General features: G+C 48.4%; 1 protein-coding gene across 2 annotated transcripts in view; it reads right to left on the reverse strand.

The window, feature by feature from the left end:
* The window catches only part of FGD1 (FYVE, RhoGEF and PH domain containing 1), a 38,642-nt gene that overhangs the window by 1,838 nt on the left and 15,572 nt on the right, over window positions 1–21,232 (reverse strand). For both annotated transcript variants that reach the window (XM_014831034.3, XM_044763492.2), the window contains exons 2-16: window positions 19,685–19,858; window positions 19,201–19,378; window positions 18,636–19,074; window positions 17,264–17,353; window positions 16,392–16,540; window positions 14,647–14,803; window positions 14,403–14,541; window positions 8,056–8,114; window positions 7,771–7,917; window positions 7,296–7,388; window positions 7,049–7,128; window positions 1,950–1,980; window positions 1,344–1,445; window positions 848–973; window positions 512–673 (exon numbers count right to left, since the gene is read on the reverse strand). In XM_014831034.3, coding sequence (XP_014686520.1) covers window positions 512–673; window positions 848–973; window positions 1,344–1,445; window positions 1,950–1,980; window positions 7,049–7,128; window positions 7,296–7,388; window positions 7,771–7,917; window positions 8,056–8,114; window positions 14,403–14,541; window positions 14,647–14,803; window positions 16,392–16,540; window positions 17,264–17,353; window positions 18,636–19,074; window positions 19,201–19,378; window positions 19,685–19,858 — 2,126 coding nt within the window. The remainder of the gene's footprint in view (window positions 1–511; window positions 674–847; window positions 974–1,343; window positions 1,446–1,949; window positions 1,981–7,048; window positions 7,129–7,295; window positions 7,389–7,770; window positions 7,918–8,055; window positions 8,115–14,402; window positions 14,542–14,646; window positions 14,804–16,391; window positions 16,541–17,263; window positions 17,354–18,635; window positions 19,075–19,200; window positions 19,379–19,684; window positions 19,859–21,232) is intronic.

Genomic DNA, 21,232 nt, shown 5'->3' on the forward strand with positions numbered 1-21,232 from the left:
AGTTTCCTCATTTGTAAAACAGGGATAGTAATAGCATGCATAGATTAGTTACTGCGGGGATTAAATGTCTAAAGCACTTAAATAAGAATTCTTGGGGCCGACCCGGTAGCACAGCGGTTAAGTGCGCATGTTCTGCTTCGGCGGCCCGGGATTCCCCGGTTTGGATCCTGGGTGCGGACATGGCACTGCTTGGCAAGCCATGCTATGGTAGGCGTCCCACATATAAAGCAGAGGAAGATGGGCATGGATGTTAGCTCGGGGCCAGTCTTCCTCAGCAAAAAGAGGAGGATTGGCAGCAGATGTTAGCTCAGGGCTAATCTTCCTCAAAAAAAAAAAAAATTCTTTTCATTCACTCTTGCACTCATTTGCTCACTCCAAGCCTGGGTCACTTGTTCAGTGGATGTACATGGCACCCTACAGTTTCAGAGATGCCCAGGCCTCAAGCACACTGGGTGGGTGGCTGGGGCCCATGTAGTCAGTGTGGGAGGTTAGTTGGGGGCCTGGCTCTTACCTCCAGGATGGACCTCCGGCGCTGGGGTGTATGCTGGCTGCAGGCTGGACTGCTCCCGGGCACTCCGTGCAAGGCCACATAGCAGTCAGTGCACACACGGTTGGAGCGGTTGTTGTCATAGATGAGGCGGGCCCGGAACTCAGAGCACTTCCCACAAACCACCTGGGGTGGCAAGCAGGCAAGAGCAGCCTGATTCCAGCAGGCCTTCCCCTTCAGTACCAATTCCCACAGCGGACTTGTGGCCTCACCCCCCTTGAAAGGTGCCCACTCAGAAGTAGGCCTTCAGGCTGCCGGCCTGTCCCCTCCCTAGTTCTTCCCTTGTCCCCCAACACTCACATGCCCGCAGGCCTTGCAGTGGTGCCTGCGTTTGGTGATGGAATTGAAGGGCTCCTGACAGCGCATGCACATGGTGACTTCCTTTTCTCGGATGGGCGTAGGCGCTCGCTTCCCAAGATCCACGTTCTGGAGAGAGGGCCAGGTCCCAGTTCAGAGTCAGCTACTCCCCAGCCCAGTCCAGCCAGCCCTTGCCCCTGCCCCAAGATTTGGATCATCACTGGGAGACAGCGGACACATTCAGAAGACCTGCCTTTGAGTCCTGGCTCTGCCCCTACCTCACTGTGCTACTAAAGACAAGTTACTTCTATTCTCTGGGCCTCGGTTTCCCCAGTAATTTCTCTGTGGCCCTACCAACAGAAGACTGGGCTTCTGAGATCATGCACTGCCTCTCTGGGCTTTACTCTCTGAGAAGGGGAGAGGAGCATCTCAAGGTAAGGTGGGGACTTGGAGGCCTGGAAGGGGTTCCAGTGCAGGGGTAGAGGGTAGGGACACTTACTGGAGAGTTAGGGGGTGTGTCTTCATCTTCCCTGTTCGTTGAGTTCAATAGTTTGAAGGTCTCCAGCGTCTGTTCATGCTTCAGGAGGGTGGAGTTGATGGCCTGGGGAGGATGTGTAAGACATGAGAGGTCAGATCACCTCAGAACGCACCCATTTCCACCCTCACCTCACCTTCCTGTGACCTAGCCTGAAGTCAGAAAAGTTGGGTTCTAGGCTCACCTCTACCCCCTGCTAGGCATATGACCTTGAGGATGTCCCTTTTTCAGCCATTGATCCCTTTCCTCCATTTCACAATATAAGAACTGAGACCTGGAGTTGGGAAGGGACATCCTGGCCGCTTCCTGGGCTTAAGGTTTTACAGGGCTTACCTCACGGGGGTTACACCCTCAGAGGAGCCCACTTTCTAAAGGAAGAATTTGTGAGTTTCTGCTTAAGCTCTAGACGTCAGTTTGCTTATTTGTAAAACAGGAATGGTAAAGTTTGTTGGAAGGCAAGTGTCCAGGCGCATTCTGGTCAGATGTGAGTTTGGGGGAGAGTCCACCAACCCCTAGGAAACCTGTTAATACTCCTCCAGCCCCCTATCACAAAGCCTTCTTAGATGTTACCTGGACCCAGTCTTTCTTCTCCTCTTCAGTCCTTGGGGGAAAAAAAAGAAGTTGGGTTAGGCAGACCAATCAAAAGCAAGTGGAGTGATAAAGAGCAGCTGTTTTGGAGTCAGACAGACCTGGGTTTCACCCTCTGCTCCTTCACTTATTACTCATGTGACGTTAGGCAAGTTATTTAAACTGAGTTTATATATTTCAACAGTTGCTAATACTTTCCAGACCTTGTGCTAGGAACTTGGGCCTCAGAGAGGACCCTATCCTCAAGGAACTCAGGGTCTAGTGGGGAGACATGGACAATACAGGGGGATCAGTGCTGTGACAGAGTGAAAACAGGGCTGAGGATTCCAGAAGATGAGACCTGCCCCAGCCTGGAGTTTGGGTGGGAGCACTAAGGAAGGTTTCCTCAAGGAGGTGCCAGGCCTCAGGTAGAGGGGTAAGGGTGAGGTGTGGGTGCATAAGAGTATGGGACATAGAAGAAACCATAAATAGTTCCCTGTTGCTGAAATGTAAAGTTTGAGAAAGGAGGGCAATTAATTTTTCCTCACTTGTAAAATGGAGATGATAACAATCAGTCTAGGTTGTTCTGAGCAGTAACTGAAGTGACAGTCCCTAATTATGCTAGGTGCTCCATCAGTGTGAGTTAGCCGTTTACTTTCCCTCCTTCCCTGACTCTCTGTCTGTCCTGCAGTCTCCAAGGCCTCTGCCCTGGTGCAGCCCCATCAGCTGCTCACTAGGAACAGGGCCCAGCCTCTTTGCTGACTTCCACCTGGCCTCTTCTAATCCCCTTCCACATCCACACACCAGACATCAAAAGTACTCCTCTAGGGGCCGGCCCCGTGGCCGAGTGGTTAAGTTCGCGCGCTCCGCTTCGGCAGCCCAGGGTTTCGCCGGTTCAGATCCTAGGCGCAGACATGGCCCTGCTTATCAAGCCATGCTGGGGCAGCATCCAACATGCCACAACTAAAAATAGATAACTATGTACTGAGGGGGGAAGGGCTTTGGGGAGAAAAAGGAAAAATAAAACCTTTTAAAAAAAAAGTATTTTTCTAATATGAAAGTCTGACTACATCCTCAGAACCACTTCATGAAAAATTAAGGATGTGAGTCAATATTTAGCTACAAGAATGTCCATTGCAATGCTATTTATTGTAGTGAAAAATTTGAAGCAGCCTGTGCCCAACAAAGGGATCAGGTTAAAAAAAAGGAATGAGGGGCTGGCCCCGTGGCTGGGTGGTTGAGTTTGCGTGCTTTGCTTTGGCGGCCCAGGGTTTCACCGGTTCAGATCCCGGGCGCGAACATGGCACCACTTGTCAGGCCATGCTGAGGCGGCATGCCACATGCCACAACCAGAAGACTTTACAACTAGAGTATAGAACTATATACTGGGGGAGCTTTGGGGAGAAAAAGGAGAAAAAAAAAAGATTGGCAACAGATGTTAGCTCAGGTGCCAATCTTTAAAACAAAGAAAATGATGGTACCTCACTACTGCCAGTGAACATGAATGATGTAGAAGGCTGTTTATAATATGTTAAATGAAAACAACATGTATAAAATACACATAGCATTCCATTTTGATTAAAAATATATGTAACACAAGTGTTTACATTTGTCAAAACTCATTGAGGGTACACTTAAGACCTCTATATTTCACTGTATGAAAATTTTACCTTAAGAAAAGAAAGGAAACTTAAACAAATACTGAACTCCAGTTAATGATATGCACACCAAAGTATTTAGGGGTGAGGTAGAGTGATGCCTGCAACTTACTTTGGAATGCATTAAAAAAAATCAGATGGATTAGTGGATGGATACAAGGATAGATTTGTGATAAATATAGCACAATGCTAACACTTGTAGACTCTATATGGTGGGTTTATGAGTGTTTACTGTACAATTCTTTAAATTTTTCTGTATTTTGGAAAGTTTTCATAATAAAATATGGGAAGAAAACACTGTGTTTATGCTTGTGTATATATACACATACACATGTGAATAGAAGAAAGGCCTGAAAGGGATTCTGCCCACACATCAGTACTGGTTATCTCTGGGTGATACAGTTCTAAGGGATTTTACTTTATTCTGATTGTATTGTTTTTTTAAAAATCTGTTTTTTTATATATATTTTCTAACTCCTAATTTTTTTGCAGTGAACAATATTGCTTTTGATTTTTAAGAGCCACATAGCGTTTTTGGCAATGCGTGCCAAAGTATATTGGGGTGAAGTATCATGTCTGTAATTTACTTTAAAATGGTTCAGCAGAAGATATATATGGCATGTCAACAGTTGCTCACTCATAAGTCAGTGATTCTAAACCCTGGTGCACACATTAGAATCACCTAGGGAGCTTTTAAAACTCCGCATGTTCAGGCTACACCCTAGACAAATCAGAGTCTTTCCTAGGGTGAGTCTCAGACATCAGTATTTTGTGTGTGTGTGTGTGTGTGTGTGTGTGTGTGTGTGTGAGGAAGATTGGCCCTGAGCTAACATCTGTGCCTGTCTTCCTCTATTTTGTATATGGGATGTCACCGCAGCATGGCTTGATGAGCAGTCTGGGCCCAGGATCTGAACCTGCGAACCCCAGGTGCCAAAGCGGAGCGCATGAACTTAACCGCTATGCCACCTGGCCAGCCCCCATCAGTATTTTTTTTAAAAGCTCCCCATCTAATTCCTGTGTGTCGCCAAGGTTGAGAACCAGTGATGGGCATGTGGGTGTTTGTTGTATTTCTACTTTTCTGGATATTTGAAAATTTTCATTAAAAATTTTTCTTAAATGCAAATCAAAACTACACTAAGATATCACCTTACACCCGTTAGAATGACAAAAATATCTAAAACTAATAGCAACAAATGTTGGAGAGGTTGCGGAGAAAAAGGAACCCTCATACACTGCTGGTGGGAATGCAAACTGGTGCGGCCACTATGGAAAACAGTATGGAGATTCCTCAAAAAATTAAAAATAGAACTACCATACGATCCAGCCATCCAACTGCTGGGTATTTATCCAAAGAGCTTGAAGTCAGCAATCCCAAAAGTCCTATGCACCCCAATGTTTATTGCAGCACTGTTTACAATAGCTGAGACGTGGAAGCAACCTAAGTGTCCAGCAACAGACGAATGGATAAAGAAGATGTGGTACATATGTACAATGGAATACTACTCAGCTGCAAAACAGAACAAAATCATTCCATTTGCAATAACATGGATGGACCTTGAGAGAATTATGTTAAGCCAGCGAAAGAAGGATAATCTGTGTATGACTCCACTCATATGAGGAATTTAAAGTTATGGACCAAGAACAGTTTAGTGGATACCAGGGGAAAGGTGGGGTGGGCACAAAGGGTGAAGTGATGCACCTACAACATGACTGACAAACATTAATGTACAATTGAAATTTCACAAGATTGTAACCTATCAATAACTCAATAAAAATAAAAAATAAAAAAAAAATTTTTCTTAAAAGGTAGTACAAGTGATTGTAAAGCAAACCCTCCATGCCTTCCCTCTGCCACTAGGAGGAAACCCTATACCGCTCGGTGCACCTTTCTGGGCCCAGCATCCCCCTGCAGCCCCCTCCCCCTCCCATCCTCCCAGCAGACAAATGTGTCCCAGTCACGTGGCTTGTCACGCAGGCTCTGCTGAGGCCTGACTGGGCCCCACACCTGCCCTCCCCTGGATGTGCCAGTCCTGTTGTCAGCTTTGTTCTCGCTTTCCCCAGCTACAGCCCTCCCAGATGCTCTCTCAAGTCTCCAGGAGCTTCAAACCCAGCTCCCCTCTCTTGTTCTCCAGGAGGACACTCTCTAGCCCATATTCATCTTTCCCGCCTCCATGCAGTGCCAGCAATGAGTGTTCTGACTCTCATTTCCCACTTCCTTGCACCCTGTCAGAAGCAGATCTGTAAATGGGGGTTGATGGTAACGGTAGCTACTTCAGGGGTCATTTTAAGGATTCAACTAGTTAATTTAAACTTAAGTTAACATTAACTCAAAGCAGTACCTGGCATAAGAACAAGTCTTCATTAAATGTGAGCTATTATTATAATCATTCAAGTAGAAGACGGAGGTGAAAACCCCTTTGTTTAAGTGGCTGGGCATTATTTTTAAATTTATTATTATTTTTTATTTTTGTTATTATTTATTTACTTTTTTTTTTTTGAGGAAAATTAGCCCCGAGCTAACATCTGCTGCCAATCCTCCTCTTTTTTTGGTGAGGAAGACTGGCCCTGAGCTAACATCCATGTTACTTTATATGTGGGTTGCCTGCCACAGCATGGCTTGCTAAATGGTGCATAGGTCCGCAGTCGGGATCTGAACCCACGGACCCCGGGCCACCGAAGCGGAATGTGAGAACTTAACTGCTGTGCCATGGGGCCGGCCCCCAAATTTGTTATTATTTTTTAAATTTTTATTATGAAATATTTCAAGCACACAGAAAAGCAGACAGGATCGCACAAGTACATTAAATATATACCCACTATATAGATGCAAATTTTAAAAATATTTTGCTATATTTACTTCATATATGTGTACATATTACTATATATTTATATATGTATGTATATATGTGTGCATATGTAGATATGTATGTATTTTTTGATTGATAAATCATTTAAAAATAAATTACAGATATTGTGATACTAAATCCTCAGCACGCATCACCAAAAAACAAGGCCATTCTCCTGTATAACCACTATACCATTATCATACCTGAGCAAGTTAGCAATAATTCCCCAAAGCTCAGTTCACATTCAGATTTTCCCTATTGTCTTATAAATGTCTTTTAGGGCTGTTTTTCTCAAACCAGGCTCCTATCATAGACCCAGCATTGCATTTGGTTGTTATTTCTCTTAAATCTCTGAATCTACAATAAACTATTTACGTTGTTGTTATTCATGTTTGGATTAATATCTCATTCTTCCCTCTCCTCTAACAAAGCCCACCAGGAGAGCAAGCCTGCATCTTTGGGGAAAGGCACCCACCCTTTCTCTGGAACAATCTCTTCCCTAGGGAGGTAGCTTGTCACCTGGCACTAGGCCTAGAATGCCTCAGCATATCTGAAGGGAAGAGGGGGCTGGAGGGAAGGTATAGGCAAGGACAAGTACCTGGCCTGGAGCTCCAAGGAGCGTTGCTTTCCTGACACCAGGAAGGTCCGAGGCAGATTGAGGTTGGAGCTTTCCTTTAGCTGAATGGAAGGAGAAAGAGGCTTTGTGAGGCCCACTGAGCTCCACAGGACCCTTGCCCTCTGCACACATGCACACACAGACTTGGGGTCAAAGTCAAGGACATTTTTGTTCCTCTCAGCACCAAGGCCCCACTCCAGGTCCCCGTTTCCCACCTCTTGGTGCTCACCTCCATGCCATCTACATCAATGCGTGCCCGCACGCTAAACTTCTGGCCAAGGAGCCGCAGCCTGGGCACGCAGTAAAGGAGGCGGTCGTTGAACTAGGAAGGAAAAGGTTCGTGATGTATGTGTGGATGACCCAGGAGGAGTGTGGCCCAGTTCCCTAACCTTATAGGACCCCTGAAGCTTTATTGCTGGGGACTCAAGGCAATAGATGGAGAAAACAGCCCAGACTAGGCACAAAGATTGCAAGGAAAGAGCCTAGGCATGGGAGTCACTTCCTAGTTGCGTGACCTTGGGCAAGTAACTTCTCTCTAAGTCTGAGTTACATCATCTGTAAAGTAGAGAAAAAAAATTCCTAGTATAGGTAGTGAAAATACAATGAGTTAATAGAGGAAAGAATGGCTAGCAGGAGGTATAGTCTTGAGTGAGTACCAGGTTAACGTGTATGTGGGGACGTGGCCCACCCACAACCCCACTTACTAGTATGAGGTATCGGTCTTGAGTGGTCCCATTCTTTGCTGATAGCTTAAGGATGTGGCCTTCTTTTATGAGCTCTTTGGTGGGGCTGACAATGTCTTCCTCACCCCCTAGCAACTCATATACCTTCAGCAGCTTGTGCATTCGCTCCTGGTAGAAGACAGTGAGCAAAAGGCAGGTTTGGGGTACTTGCCTCCCCTCAGATGTCCACAAGTCCCAAGTCCCACCAAGACAGGGACACCACAGGTGGGTGGCCAAGGAAGGGCAAGGGCTAGAAGGGCCACTCACCATTTTGCGGATGGCAGCATTAGAGTGCTCTGCTGCTGTGGCTATCAGCTCCAGAGACTCTGAGGAAGAATGGGAGGTCAGATGAGGGACGAGCAGAGAAGAGGCTCTTGTGGGCTTCTCCGCTCCGTGAATACCTCCTCCTGGCCTGACCCTACCCTCGCCATCCCAGAAAGCTGTCCATGGCAACATCACTTAAAATCAGAAATTGTCTGAATTAAAGCCACAATAGCAGAATCATTGTACACGGAATAGCTGGCGGCCAATAAAACACAAGCTTAACAAGATTATTATTACCATTAAAAATAACAACAATAATAGTTACATATATAACTGGAAGAAAACATACCCATGGTTAAGAAGTTGTCTCTGGATGGTGAGACTATGGGTGGTTTTTATTGTCGTCTTTAGATTTTTCTGTATTTTCCATATTTTTGACAAAGGACATGTATTACTTTGACAATCAGAAAAAGTCATGTAAAGAAACAAAGAGGTGATCCCATTCTTTATCTCAATAATTCTGATTATAGGACTCTATTCTAAAAAAATACATGTTCTATGTACAAATACACTTTCATGGCAGTTGGTGTTTACAACAGTGTCAAACCGAAACAAAAATGTCCAACTGTAGGGGGTTCAGTTAAATAAATTAATGTGCATGCATATAATGGAATACTAAACTTCTACAAGTGATGCTTACGTAGGTTTTTTCATAATCTGTGAAATGCTCAGAATATTTTAAGAAAAGGATATAAACTTGGATATACCAAATGATTTCAATTTCACAAATATATATGTATTAAAAACACCAGGAAGAACATATGTCAAAATGTTCTCATGCTTATTCTCTGGGGGCTTGCATCATAGGTGATTTTTTTCCCTCTTTTGTCTTTCCTGTAATTTCCATATTTCCTATAGTGACCAGGTATCATCAGGAAGAAAAACTGAAATAAGTCCTTATACATCTCCACACACTAACAAATCCTGCCCACACTTGAGGCCCAGCTGCAGCTGCACTGCACCCCACTTGCGCTGTACTCCACTCTGTCTGTATGATGCTGGATTGTCCCACTAAGAAAATATGCCTGTAATGGAGGAGCACAGGTGAATCTGAAGAGGGTCCATATGGTTGGCAAACCAAGTCTTGTTTTCCTGGGAGGATCTCCCTCCATGACCAAGTCTTGGTGCTCAACATCCGTGGCCCCTGTCCCAGCTCAGGCCTTTCAGGTGCCAGCCTCCAATCTCCAACTCCTCTTCCACCCTAGCTGCCAGAGGGAACTTTCTCACACACAGCTTCCCGTCACTCCTCTGCTCAAATCTGTCAATGGCTCCCCTATGTCTGTAGGGTAAAGACCCAGCACTTTAGCCTGGCATTCAAAGCCCTTGGTGATCTAGCTTCTGCTGACATCTCTAACTTTCTCCACTTGCATCTCCTTAAATATGTCCTGTCTTGCTTCATCTGGCCAACTGCCACTCAGTCTTCTGGATCCAGCTCACCTCCTCTAGTAAGCCTTCCCTGAGTTCCCAGGCTGGGTTAGGGCCCTGTCTGGGCTCCCACATTCCCCTTTGCTCCCCTCTGTCCCACTAGTCACACTGTGTATTCATTGTGCATTTATATATCTGTATCCCTCAGTAGACTAGGAGCTCCCTAGGATGGGGCCAAGGTCTCACCACCCTCTCTGGGGCGTCCCAATAGCTGCTTTGCATAAATTAGCTCCCTCAATCCTCACAACAACCCTGTAAGATAGGCGCAGTTGTGCCTGTTTGTCCAATGAGGAAACTGAGACTCAGAAAAGAGGTGGCAGCCCTACGTTGTCTACCTGGGAGACAGCAGAGTTGACATCAGAGTGGGTGCTGCTCTCTCAGCCGCCCTTTCTCCTACACATTCTGCATCTCCCCACCCCAGGGTAGGGGGCATGCTGGGTGGTGGAGGTAGGAGGTACCCAGGGAAGGGGACAGGAAGGAGACTCTGGCAAGGTGTGGGCATACAAGCTCAGGCCTGCGTATGCCACTGGGCTGAGACTAGAGGCTTTGCTATCAGGAACTCTGTCTGGAGATGTCTTGTGTGGGGTGCAGACTGGCATTTCCAGGGCTCCAGTGTGTGTGGGCTCTGTCTAGGGCTTCAGTGTGGGGATGTCAGTCCAGGATTTCATTTGGGAGTTCAGGCTAGGGAGTGCAGTTTGGGGGAGCTTGGTCTGGAAGCTTTGGTGGGGCCTGGTCTGAGCTTGGCAGTTCAGGATCTTTCTTGGTTTGGAGTTGAGTCTTGGGCTCAGGGTAGGCAGCTGTGGCCAGGAGTTCCAGCTGGCCTGGTCTGGGGAGCCCAGTCTAGGGTTCTGGCTCCAGAGTTCAGTCTGGGAAGTAGAAAGTTGGGGAGTTAGTCTGGGGAACCAGAGATATGATTCAGAGGAGCTCAGACCTGGAGTTACTTTCTGGGGCTCTGCCTGGGGATTTTAGTCTGAGGAGTAAAAAATAAGGAGGTTTGCTTAAGATCTTGGGCTGGGGAGCTTTGTGAGCACATCTCGGGCTGGCTCTCATTCAGCGCAGCTCAGAAACCTGGACTGGGAAGTCCTTTCTGGGGAGTTCATCTCTGGGCTCAGTGTGGGGAGCTCAGTCAGCCAAGCTCAAACTCTCAGGTTCATTCTGGGGACTCAGATAGGGTTGAGATTTGCACAAACTAGGAACCTAAGTTAGGGGAACTCAATCTGTGGACTGATTTTAGGGGCATTCTGTATGGAAGGTGTCAGCTAGGGCATTCAGTAATAAAAACAGCTAATATTTATTGAGACTTTACCACATGCCAGGCACTGTCCTAACAGCTTTACCTGGATTACCTCATTTATCCTCAAGACAACTCTATGAGGTAGGTATCATCATCATCCCCATTCTACACATGAGAAAACTGAGGCCAAGAGGCTGAGCAGCTTGCCCAGGCACACACAGTTGGTAAAAGGGACTCCATCTGAGGCCCAGTCTAGGGGAGCTTACACTGGCAGCTCATTTTGGAGCTCTAGTCCAGGGAACTCGTTTGGGGAATTTCAGTTTGGGAATGCCATGCTAGGGATCCAGTGTGGAAGGAAAACTGCAGTACTCGGTCCTGGAAGCTCAGTGTAGACATGGGATTCTGCGGAATGCATGAGCTCTGAGCGGAGAGCCATGAAATGGGAGGCTTTATTCTGGGGAACCCAGTAGGAGGGGTATAAAATGTGCAGACTCAGTGTGGCATTGAGGTGCCCTTCTTGGGTCTCAGTATGGGGTCCAATCTGGAGACCTCTTTCTGCTGGACTCAGCCTGGGAATCTCAATCCATGAATCCAAGTCTGAGAGGTAGAAAATGGGGGGCTCAGTCTGGGGGAGTCAGTCTAGGAGTTGAGACTGGGAAGATCAGACATGGTGCTTGGCATGGGTAGCTTAATTTGGGGGACAATCTAGGGCATTAGTCTAAGGGCTTAGTGAGGGGGATGGAAAAAAGGGGTCTTCAGTCTGGGGGACTTGGGCTAGGAAGAACACAGTCTGGAGTCCCTGTTTGGAGCTTAGTCTGGGCAGCTCAATCTCAGAGTTCCCTCTGGGGTTCTCACTGGGAACTCTAGAAATCCAGTTTGAGGGCTCAATGGTTTGTCTGTGGGATGGATCTGGAGAGTCAGTCTTTTGGGCTCAGGCTACAAGTCTTGGTCTGAGGGACAATAAAAGGGGGGATTAATCTAGGGTGCTCAGTTTGGCAATACCTGTCTATAGAATGGTGGCCAAGGAGATCAGACTTGGAAGCTCTTTTGGGGGAATCTCACTTTGGGACCTCAGGCTGAGGGCACTGACTGGGAATCCACTCTGACATCTCCGAGTGGGGACAGCATTCTAGAGGCCCAGTTTGGGGATCTTAGTTTGGGGGATCCAGTGTGGGGAATCTATTAACTGGGACCTCAGACTGGGTTCAGCCTAAGGGCTCAGGTTGGAGATGTTAGTCCATGGGGTTCATCCCAGGGAATCAGTCTAGAAGGATTTATTAGAGGTTTAGGTTATGTAGCTCATCCTGGCATCTCAGTGGGGGCTCTAATACTGGGGGGAAGGAATGAGGCACTTAGTCTGCAGATGTCTGTAGAACTTAGCTATCAAACTTTCTAGGGTTCTAGCTGTTTCTAGAGTTCCAGATTTGGTAGCAAAGTGCCCCATCTGGTGGGGTGGATGGGGCTCAGTTTGGGAAGTGGACAGTACAGTGGACACAACTGTCTACTCCCATCTTTTGTGGTTTCCAGGACCTCACACTTTCCTGGTTTTCCTCCTACTTTTAGGGCTGCTCCTTCTAAGTCTCCTTTGCTGATTCCACCTCCCTCAGCTTTGTCCTTGGCCTTCTTTTACTTCTCCATTTACATTCACTCCCTTGGTGATTGTGGCCAGCCTGATGGCTTTGAATACTGTCTATGTGCCAATGACATCCAAAGCTTTCTCCCCGGGATTCTAGACTCATCTAATTGTCTAAATGGCAGCTCACTTTGAACATGTCCAAAATCAAACTCCTAAGCTCGTCTCAGGACCCATCACCACCAGCCCAAAATCTGCAAGTCATCCTTGACTCCTTCTCCCAAGCCCCACACCCATTCCACCCTAGTTCTTTCAGTGCTACTTCCAAATATAATATATCCTGAATCCAACCATTTCTCACTACTTCCACCACTACCATCCTCATCCAAGTCAACTTTTCTCACTTACATTATTGCAAAAAGCTTCTAACTGTTCTCTTGGCTCCCTCTCTTTCTCCCCAAGTAATCCCAATTGAAACCTTCCCATGGCTACCACTGCACTCAGAATAAAATACATCTTATCTTGGCCTTCAAAGTCTTGCTCCTCTCTCCAACCCTACTTCTACCATTCTACCCTCACTTGTCATGCTCAGATCACACTGGCCCTCTTGTTGGTCCAGAGATATGCAAGCTGCTGCCCGGTCCCCCAACCCCTGCCTTAGGAACTCTGTACCTGCTGTTGCCTCTCCCTAGGGCATATTCCTCCCCAATCTGCACGTGGCTCCCTTCTTGTTATTCAGGTTTGACTCAAATATCTTCTATTCAGAGAGGCTGCTCAATCTAAAGTAGGCCCCCCAGTCCCTTTCACATCACCCTCTTATTCTCTGAATTACACACAGCACCTATCTAATGTTCCCCCCATGTATTTATTACTTTGCTTATTGTCTGTCTCCCTGGCTAGAATATACACTCCCTGAGATCAAGGACTTTGTCTGTCTTTTTCATCTCTGTATCCCCTGTGCCTAGGACAATGCCCAGAATACCGAGGTGCTCAGTAAATAGCTGTTACGTTAATGAAGGAATGAATGGAAATAACAGCCTGGGGGAGAGAAAGTTGGGGAGACTCTGGGGAGCACTCTTTGGGGTGTGACCCTGGGGGGTGGGTCTCATACTGGAGGAATCAGAATGAAACACTCTTCTAGTGGTTCAGTGTGTGAAGACTCAGTCTGGGGAGGCGGTATCTAAGCCTAGAGATCCAACTCTGGGAGGCAGAAAATATGGGGTCCAATCTAGGGTGCTCAGTTCTAGAGAGCTAATTTTGTGGGGCTCTGATCAGACTTGAAGGTTCTTTTATTTTTCTTTTTTTTTTTAAAGACCGGCACCTGAGCTAACATCTGTTGCCAATCTTCCTTTTTTGTCTTCTCCCCAAAGCCCCCCAGTACATAGTTGTATATTCTAGTTGTAGGTCCTTCTGGCTCTGCTATGTGCGATGCCACCTCCTCATGGTTTGATGAGCGGTGCTAAGTCTGCGTCCAGGATCCGAACCAGCGAAACCCTGGGCCGCCAAAATGGAGCGCACGAACTTAACCACTTGGCCATGGGGCCAGCCCCAGACTTGGAGGTTCTTTTGGGAGGTTCATTCTGGGTGGTGGCTGGCAAACACGGAGTGGAGCTCTAAATGTGGAGTATGGAAAATCAGGGGCTCGGTCTAAGGGAGTCAGTCTGGGCTCTCAGCATGATGGCTCAGTCCCTGTGAGTTCAGGCTCAGTTTCATTTTGGACTTGGGACAGCTTCATTTGAGGACAAGTTGAGGAGTCAGCCTTGCGGTCCCAGCCTAGGAAATGGATGGCTCCCTTTAGGGGATCATTCTGGGCATGCCCCTCAAACTCTCGGCTTCTAGTTGGGAACTTCAGATTGGGGGACTCCTGAATGTTCTGTCTGGGTATTCAGGCAGAGATCTCAACCTGGAGGTTCATCCTGGGATCTCACTCCAGAGCCTCAGTGTGGGCCTTTCAGTTTGGAGGTTCTATTCTGGGATCTCAATTATGTGGCAATGGAAGGCTGATCTTGTGAGTTAAGTCTGGAGGTAGGGGGACAGGGCCCAGGTATGTGTACTTACTTTGGGCATCTTTGCTGTCCGGGGAGCCATGCGGCAGCTTTAACAGATAGTCCTTGAGAAGCAGCTCATAGCGGGGGATGCGCTGCACAGGTTCCAGCATGTGGTGCTGTAATGTCAGGTTGCCACAGGCTTCTTCCTTCTGTGACAGGCAGAAGCAGAGGGGCTCAGGTCTGGCCACAGAGCCCCCCATTGGGTCCCTCCAGACGTCTCCTCCAAGTTTGCCCCATTCAGCTTCACTGCTTACCTGCACCTCATGGATAATCACTTTAAACTGGGTGGAGCGCTCTGTCCAGGTGTTGACCAGCTCCACGGCCCTGTCAAAGTTCTTCACATACTCGCCATACATCTTGAGGAAGGGTGCCAGCTTCTGCAGGATATCTCCTATGCGTGGGTAGCGGTCCCTGGGGTGGAAGCAGGGGCTGACATTGTCCTGCTGATCTTTGTCCTCCAGAATCTCCCTACTCCTTAGGTCTCCAGCCCCACGCAGGCTGCTCTCATCTCAGTCCTGGAAATCTACTTCTCAACCAATATGCTCCTTTGGAAATGCTGCTTATTTATAGGCCAATTAGGCCAAGCTCAGCTTGACCTGAGACCGTGGCCTGGGCTGCCACCTGCCCCAAGTCTGCTCTGTTTGAGCACCAGGAATGACATGTCCTGGAATACCCACTCTAACCTCAACTGTAAGGGCCACTTCATATACCGATTATTGATTCTGTGCCCAGCATTGTGCTGGGTGATTCTGGGGACACAAATGAGTCACACTTAGTTGGGCCCTGAGCGGGTCACTGTCTGGTAGGCGAGGTAAAATGACCAAGTCTGGTCACACTTCTCAGGAGTCAGTCTGCTGGGGGACACACAGGACCAGTACTGGTTCCAGCCCTCAGGGGTCACAGTCAACTGGGGAGACGTAGGAACCAGCTTCATGCCAGCCCTCTGTGGTCACAGTCTGGTGAGAGGGACACACTTTATCCTGTAGGTGTGGGGAGCGTGGAGATGATTTTAAGTAGGAAGTAACATGGTCTGATTGTTGTTCAGAAAGACCATTATGGCAGGTGGCATAGACTTCAAAGTATGGATCGGAAGAGGAGAGCCTAGAGGTCAGAAGACTGCCTATAAACCCTGTCCTTCTACTTCAGGACTCAGCTCAGGTATCACTTCCTCCCTGAATCCTTCTCTAAGCCCCAGGCTAGGTTTGGTCCATTTGTCTGGATTCCCACAGCCTTCCATCCTCAGCTCTATCATAGCACTGATAACAAATAACAATAACGCACACTCATTGAGCACTCATTATATACTGGCTACTCGTCTAAGCTCTCTACATGTATCAACTCATTTAATCTTTAAAACAACCCTACAAGGTAGGCTATTATTATTATCCTCATTTCATAGATGAGGAAACTGAAGCACAGTAATTTAAGAAACTTGCTTAATGTCACAAAGCTAGCAAGTGGCAGAGCGGGAATTTGAACTCAGCCAATTTGGCTCCTAACCTCATACTCTTAAGGACTATGCTATTCTGTTGTAATTTTCTTTCTTTCTTTCTTTTTTTTTCTGAAGATTGGCCTTGAGCTAACATCTATTGCCAATCTTTTTTTTTCTTCTTCTCCCCAAAGCCCCCCAGTACATAGCTGTATATTCTAGTTGTAGCTCTTCTAGTTGTGCTATGTGGGAAGCCGCCTCAGCATGGCTTGATGAGTGGTGCTAGGTCTGCACCCAGGATCCGAACTGGTGGAACCCTGGGCCCCTGAGGTAGAGCATGTGAACTTAACCACTTGGCCGTGGGGCCGGCCCCTGTTGTTTTTCTGAGTCCTGGTCTGTGTTTCATATTAGATTGGGAGGGCCTAGAAGGCAGAATTAGGGCCTGATTCTTTCTGTGAAAGGCAGTACAAGGAGAGGGCAGGCAAGAATGAACTCTCATGTACAAATCTGGCCTAGGTTCAGCAGGCAAGTGGTCAGGAGGGTGGGCAACCTAGATCTGGGGCTCCTCACCATTCCTCCATGCGCTTCTCTAGCTCAGGCAGCAGGAACTGCTGGTGGAAGCAATAGATGGAGCAGATATTAGAGAAGATGCCGTGGACAACATCAGCCGGGAAGGAACTGCGGTTTCGAGCTTCCTCCAGCAGCCGGGCACAGAACACCTGTGGGGCAGGGCAAGTGTGCTCAGCCCAGCTGGGCCAGGGGCTGAGCCAAGGAAGGGGCAGCTTGCAGGTGAGGGCAGTGTTTATGGGCAGCTCTGTGGAGCTTTGGGATCAGCATTGGTCTTGAGACTGAGGAAAGAAGGAATGGAGTTAGATTATATATGGAGGCTTGGATTTCAGGTTGTCATGGTTAGGACCTGGAGGTAGGCGTTGGAACAATGAGAAGTCAGGATCGGGGTCAAGGTCAGAATTAGACCCAGAGTCAGAGAGGTCAGATTTAGATCCATTTACTTAACACATATTTTTGAGTCCCTACTGTGTGTCAGGCACTTTCCTAGAGTCTGGGATAGAGCAGTGAACAAAGCTGGCAAAAATCCCTACCCTCAGAAATTCTAGTGATTTGGGGTCAGGAATAGGGCCAGGGTTAGAATGAGGATCAAGGCCTGGTTCACAGCCAAAGTTAAATTCAGGATCTGGGTCAGAGTTGCAGTCAGGGCTGGTGTACCCAACCAGGGTTAGGAATGAGGGTTGGTACAAAGATCGAGCTTAGGGTCATAATCAGAGTTGGCTTCAGGGACAGGATAGGGGGTCAAGGTCAGAAAGGGGCCTTACCAACTCCAGATTTTGGCCCCAGTGGTGGAGTTGGGCTCAGGCCCTAGTCTTTCCTCCTTGGAACCCACCTATCAGGTCCTGGGGCCCTGGGACCCCTGAGGGGCCATTCACCTGATCCAGGAGATGGAGCCTGGAAACGTAGGCCTTCTCGGTTTGCAGGAGCTCATTGGCAATGTGGAACACCTTCTGCTGCACAGTCAACTGGAAGGGAGAAGAGGCAACTGCTGATTCATCATCCTGTACCCTAACCCTCACCCAAGCTCCCAGAATTCTCAGAACAGCTCAAATGCTACTCTAAGCCCATGACACCCTGGGACAACCGTATCTCCCATCTCTAGACCCATATGGCCCCCAGCTTCATCCCTGACTCCCCAGTGCATCATAACGGCCACCCCTCAATTCTGATGACATGCACTCCCTTACTCAGCTACTCATTCACTCAGCCATCTGCCCTCTCTATTCATTCAGCATAGTGTAGTGGTTAAGTGTGTGGGCCGGAAAGTCAGACTTCCTGGGTTCAAATCCTAGCTCTGCCATTCATTAGCTTGCATAAGTTGTATAACTGCTTTGTATTTATGTCTCCTCATCTACATATACAGATAATAACAGGATCTAAGTCCATTTGTAATCGAGACAATTAAATGACTTAATATAAATAAAACATAGTAGGCTATAGATTAGGTAGTCTATAAATGTTAGTTATTTATTCACCCACTCAGTTCACTGTCAGCAAAGGCTCGCTGAGTACCTGGGGTGTGAAGAAAACACAAAAGTATAAAAATGTATAAAACTCATTGGCTCAGTTTCCTATCCACCGGACACATATTTCCTGAGTCCCTGGCCTTAGCCCCCACATTTGAGTTAGGTTTTGGTGGAGCAGGTATTCTGGCTGCAACTTAAGTGCAAGGATGCCTTTGGAAGCAGTGTTAGGCTGCCAGGGCACAGAAAGGGGTTCCTGCTGCCAAGAGCCTTCATCTTCACACTCTGGGGGTCTCTAGCTCTTTTGTCCCTCCAAAGGACAGCTGTTTGGAAGTCTCTCTGGACATGAGAGACTTTCCATTTTACAAATAAGGAAGCTGAAGCTTGTGCTGGGTGAGTGGAGAGGGAAGAGACTTGCTCAATGTCATATAGCTAATGAGTCTTGGGATTTTCCAGCTAGAACTGGACTTTAAAGATCCCCAACCAGGATGCCCATCTTCAAGATGGAAAAACAGGTTCAGCTAGTGGTTCTCTGATGAGGATAGAACAACTTTCCCAGTGGGCATTTGGAACTGTGCATGGTCATTTTGGTAGTCACAGTGATGGAGGACAGGGTACGGGTTTGCTACTGATATTTAGTACCAGGAGACCAGGGAAGCCAAACATCCAAAGTGGAAACAATGCCATGTTTCAAGAAATACTGAGCTGGGGGAAAACCAAGTGCAAAAGCCAGGCTCCTGGTTTCTCCACATGGTCTTGCCTCTTGGTGAATATGGATCAGTACCTCCACAGACTCCTGTCTCTCCATTGGGGGCACTGGGATTTCTCTGTCTTTCTCATCCTCCTCCTCATCGTCTTCTTCCTCCAGGTCACTATCAACCTCCTGGGAGCCAGGCCGGTAGGGGTCGGCCAAAGCAACAGGGACGCTGGCCAGGGCAGGGGGCCCAGGGCAGAGGCTGTGGCTGGGGGGCCCGTCATCACTGACGAAGCATGTCTCCTCGCTGTTGGATGGTGAGCTGATGCTGTCAATGCCGCTGTCCCGGTTGGGCACCTTCTCGCCATCCCGGGGCCCAGGAGCCAGCAGGAACAGGCAGCGGGAGGCCTCACCCTCGGGGAGCTGAGGCACTGGTGGCTGCGGGGGTGGCTGTGGCAACATGGCTGGCTCTGTGGGACCTGGGCAGAGGCCAGGGGTTGGCCTATCCGAGGTGACAATCACAGGCTCTCTGAGGTGGGTGGTGGACACACATAGAAGCAGAGTATGAGCTTGACTGAGAGGCCTGTCTTATAACTGTCCTTCCTGTCCCAGGCCCACCCTCACCCCCACAGGGTCCCCCAGGGACCAGACTCACCTTTCAAATTTCTCAATCAGTGAGGATACTGCTGCAGAACTGGGGCTGGCCTCCGACCTGGGGGCCAGGCCCTTGGCCACTCGGGGGTCGGCAGGCAGTGGGCGTGATGGTGGAGGGGGAATGGGCTCAGGTGGGAGAGGCATCCGGGGCATCTGCAGGTAGCTGGGCTTCGGGGGGACTGGAGAGATGGACAGGGAAAAGAGAACGGGGAGAACCCAGTGAGCCAGGTTTGGAGGTGGCTGCAATGGCCAGGCCACAAGCCCCACCACGAACTCACAGTCTGTACCTTCCCCGATAGGCACAGAGCACAGTCTGAGGCAAGATTCCAGTATGCTCACGTTAGCCCCAGGCCACAGTCCTCTGTCCCTAGACCGTGGTGTTTCTTGTCCTTCTAACAAGCCCTCTCCTCTGCCACAGGCCCACCTTTCCTCTCTTCTGTCCCCTCTCTTGGGCCATTTCTCTGTCCCTTTCTAGAACCACTTACCCTGTGGCTTTGGGCCCGGTGCCCGCTTCAGTGGTGAGGGACGCTGGCTGGGGGTTTCAGTGGGGGGGCCTGGGTCTGAGCGAAGTCGCTGGGGACCTTCTGGATGAGGCTCAAGGCTTTGGCCAGGTTCAAGGGACAAACTTTTAACCAGGATCCGGTTTCCCTGGTGTAGCCCTGCAGAAAGGGAGAAACTGGGTATGAAGTGACTGACGTTACCCCAAAGGGCACTGGGGAATTGCATGTCTTAGGAGATATCTGGGATGTTGTGTTTCCCTGAGCCCCTTACCTGGCCACACTGCCCTTCTGGAAAGCTCCTACTCCAGCCCTCAGATGGGGAGCCAGGCCCAGGGCTGTGGCTGGCTGTTTTTATCAGTAGATAAGAGTTCTTTGTGATTAGTACATCGATTCTTTGTATGTCAGCAGGCGTTATTACTAGGGAGTTTAACCAGGCTGGGGGTGGGCGTTAGCACCCTACAGTTTGTGTATGTGTTTGCCGTTCTTATTTATATAGCCCCAGTGGGTACTCTGAGCCTAAACCATCCTTCATCCTTTTTCTTAAGGTCCTGAGGATATCTGGACTTCCTTGTCTTCAATTTTATATAGTTGAGTGTGCTTGAAAATGACGGAATTGTATTTCACAAACAAAAGTTTTGCTTCTTAAAATCCCAGCTTCTCACTAATCTGTACTACCCTCCTCTACTTCCACACCTACACCCAACAAGCACCCAGAGTTCAGATCACAGGAATAGCTTTAAAACAGCAGGCAACAAATTCAGAAAAAGGGAGGTCTTTTTGCACTGTCCTTCTTCGCTCACTGTGGGCTCCCTAAACCTACCTCTGTCTTTGGCCCTGCAGAAGCACATAGTCACACTCAAGAAAGTGCAGTCTGGGAGGCAGTGAGGGACCCCCCAAGGATGACATGTCCTGAGAGAAAGAGTGTGGGGCTCAGGTGGGCCTGGCTGGGCAGGGAGCTGTAGGGCATCTTAGATGACAGAGAAGTTGGTGGGGGGGCGGGGGAGGGCAGAGTGGAGAGGGCAAGTCCCGGATGGCAGGCTGAGGAGCTGGGCAACTATACTGTGGGCAGAAGGGAGCCACGAAAGGCTGTCGTGTAGGCAAGGAGGCAGGCAACAGGTGTGAGGACGAGAGAGCAAGCAGCAGTCAAGAGCTCCCAGAGCTTCCACCCGCACATCATGTTGGTTTTGCTGTGCCACAGCCACATGGCCTTTCACAGCCACAGAGAGTCTGTTACCCTATGTCACACCGTCTCATACATGGCCAGTCACAAATGGGCCACTCAGTCACAGAGACTCATGGTGTTATCTACACTGTTTCACACAGCTGCAGGGCCACACAAATTCAAACATCCAATCACATGTTATCATGCTCCTGAAAGCCTGGTCACACACAGTCACAAAGACCCACAGTTACAATCTCACATATTATCACACAGCCTCACAGTATCACATACACTGGCAAGCATGGTCATGCACAGTCACAAAGACACAGTCACACAGTGGCAAGCCTACCGTTTCACACAGAGCCTCATAC

This window comes from Equus asinus, chromosome X, assembly GCF_041296235.1.
Source record: "Equus asinus isolate D_3611 breed Donkey chromosome X, EquAss-T2T_v2, whole genome shotgun sequence".
In the NCBI taxonomy this organism is placed as follows: Eukaryota; Metazoa; Chordata; class Mammalia; order Perissodactyla; family Equidae; genus Equus; species Equus asinus.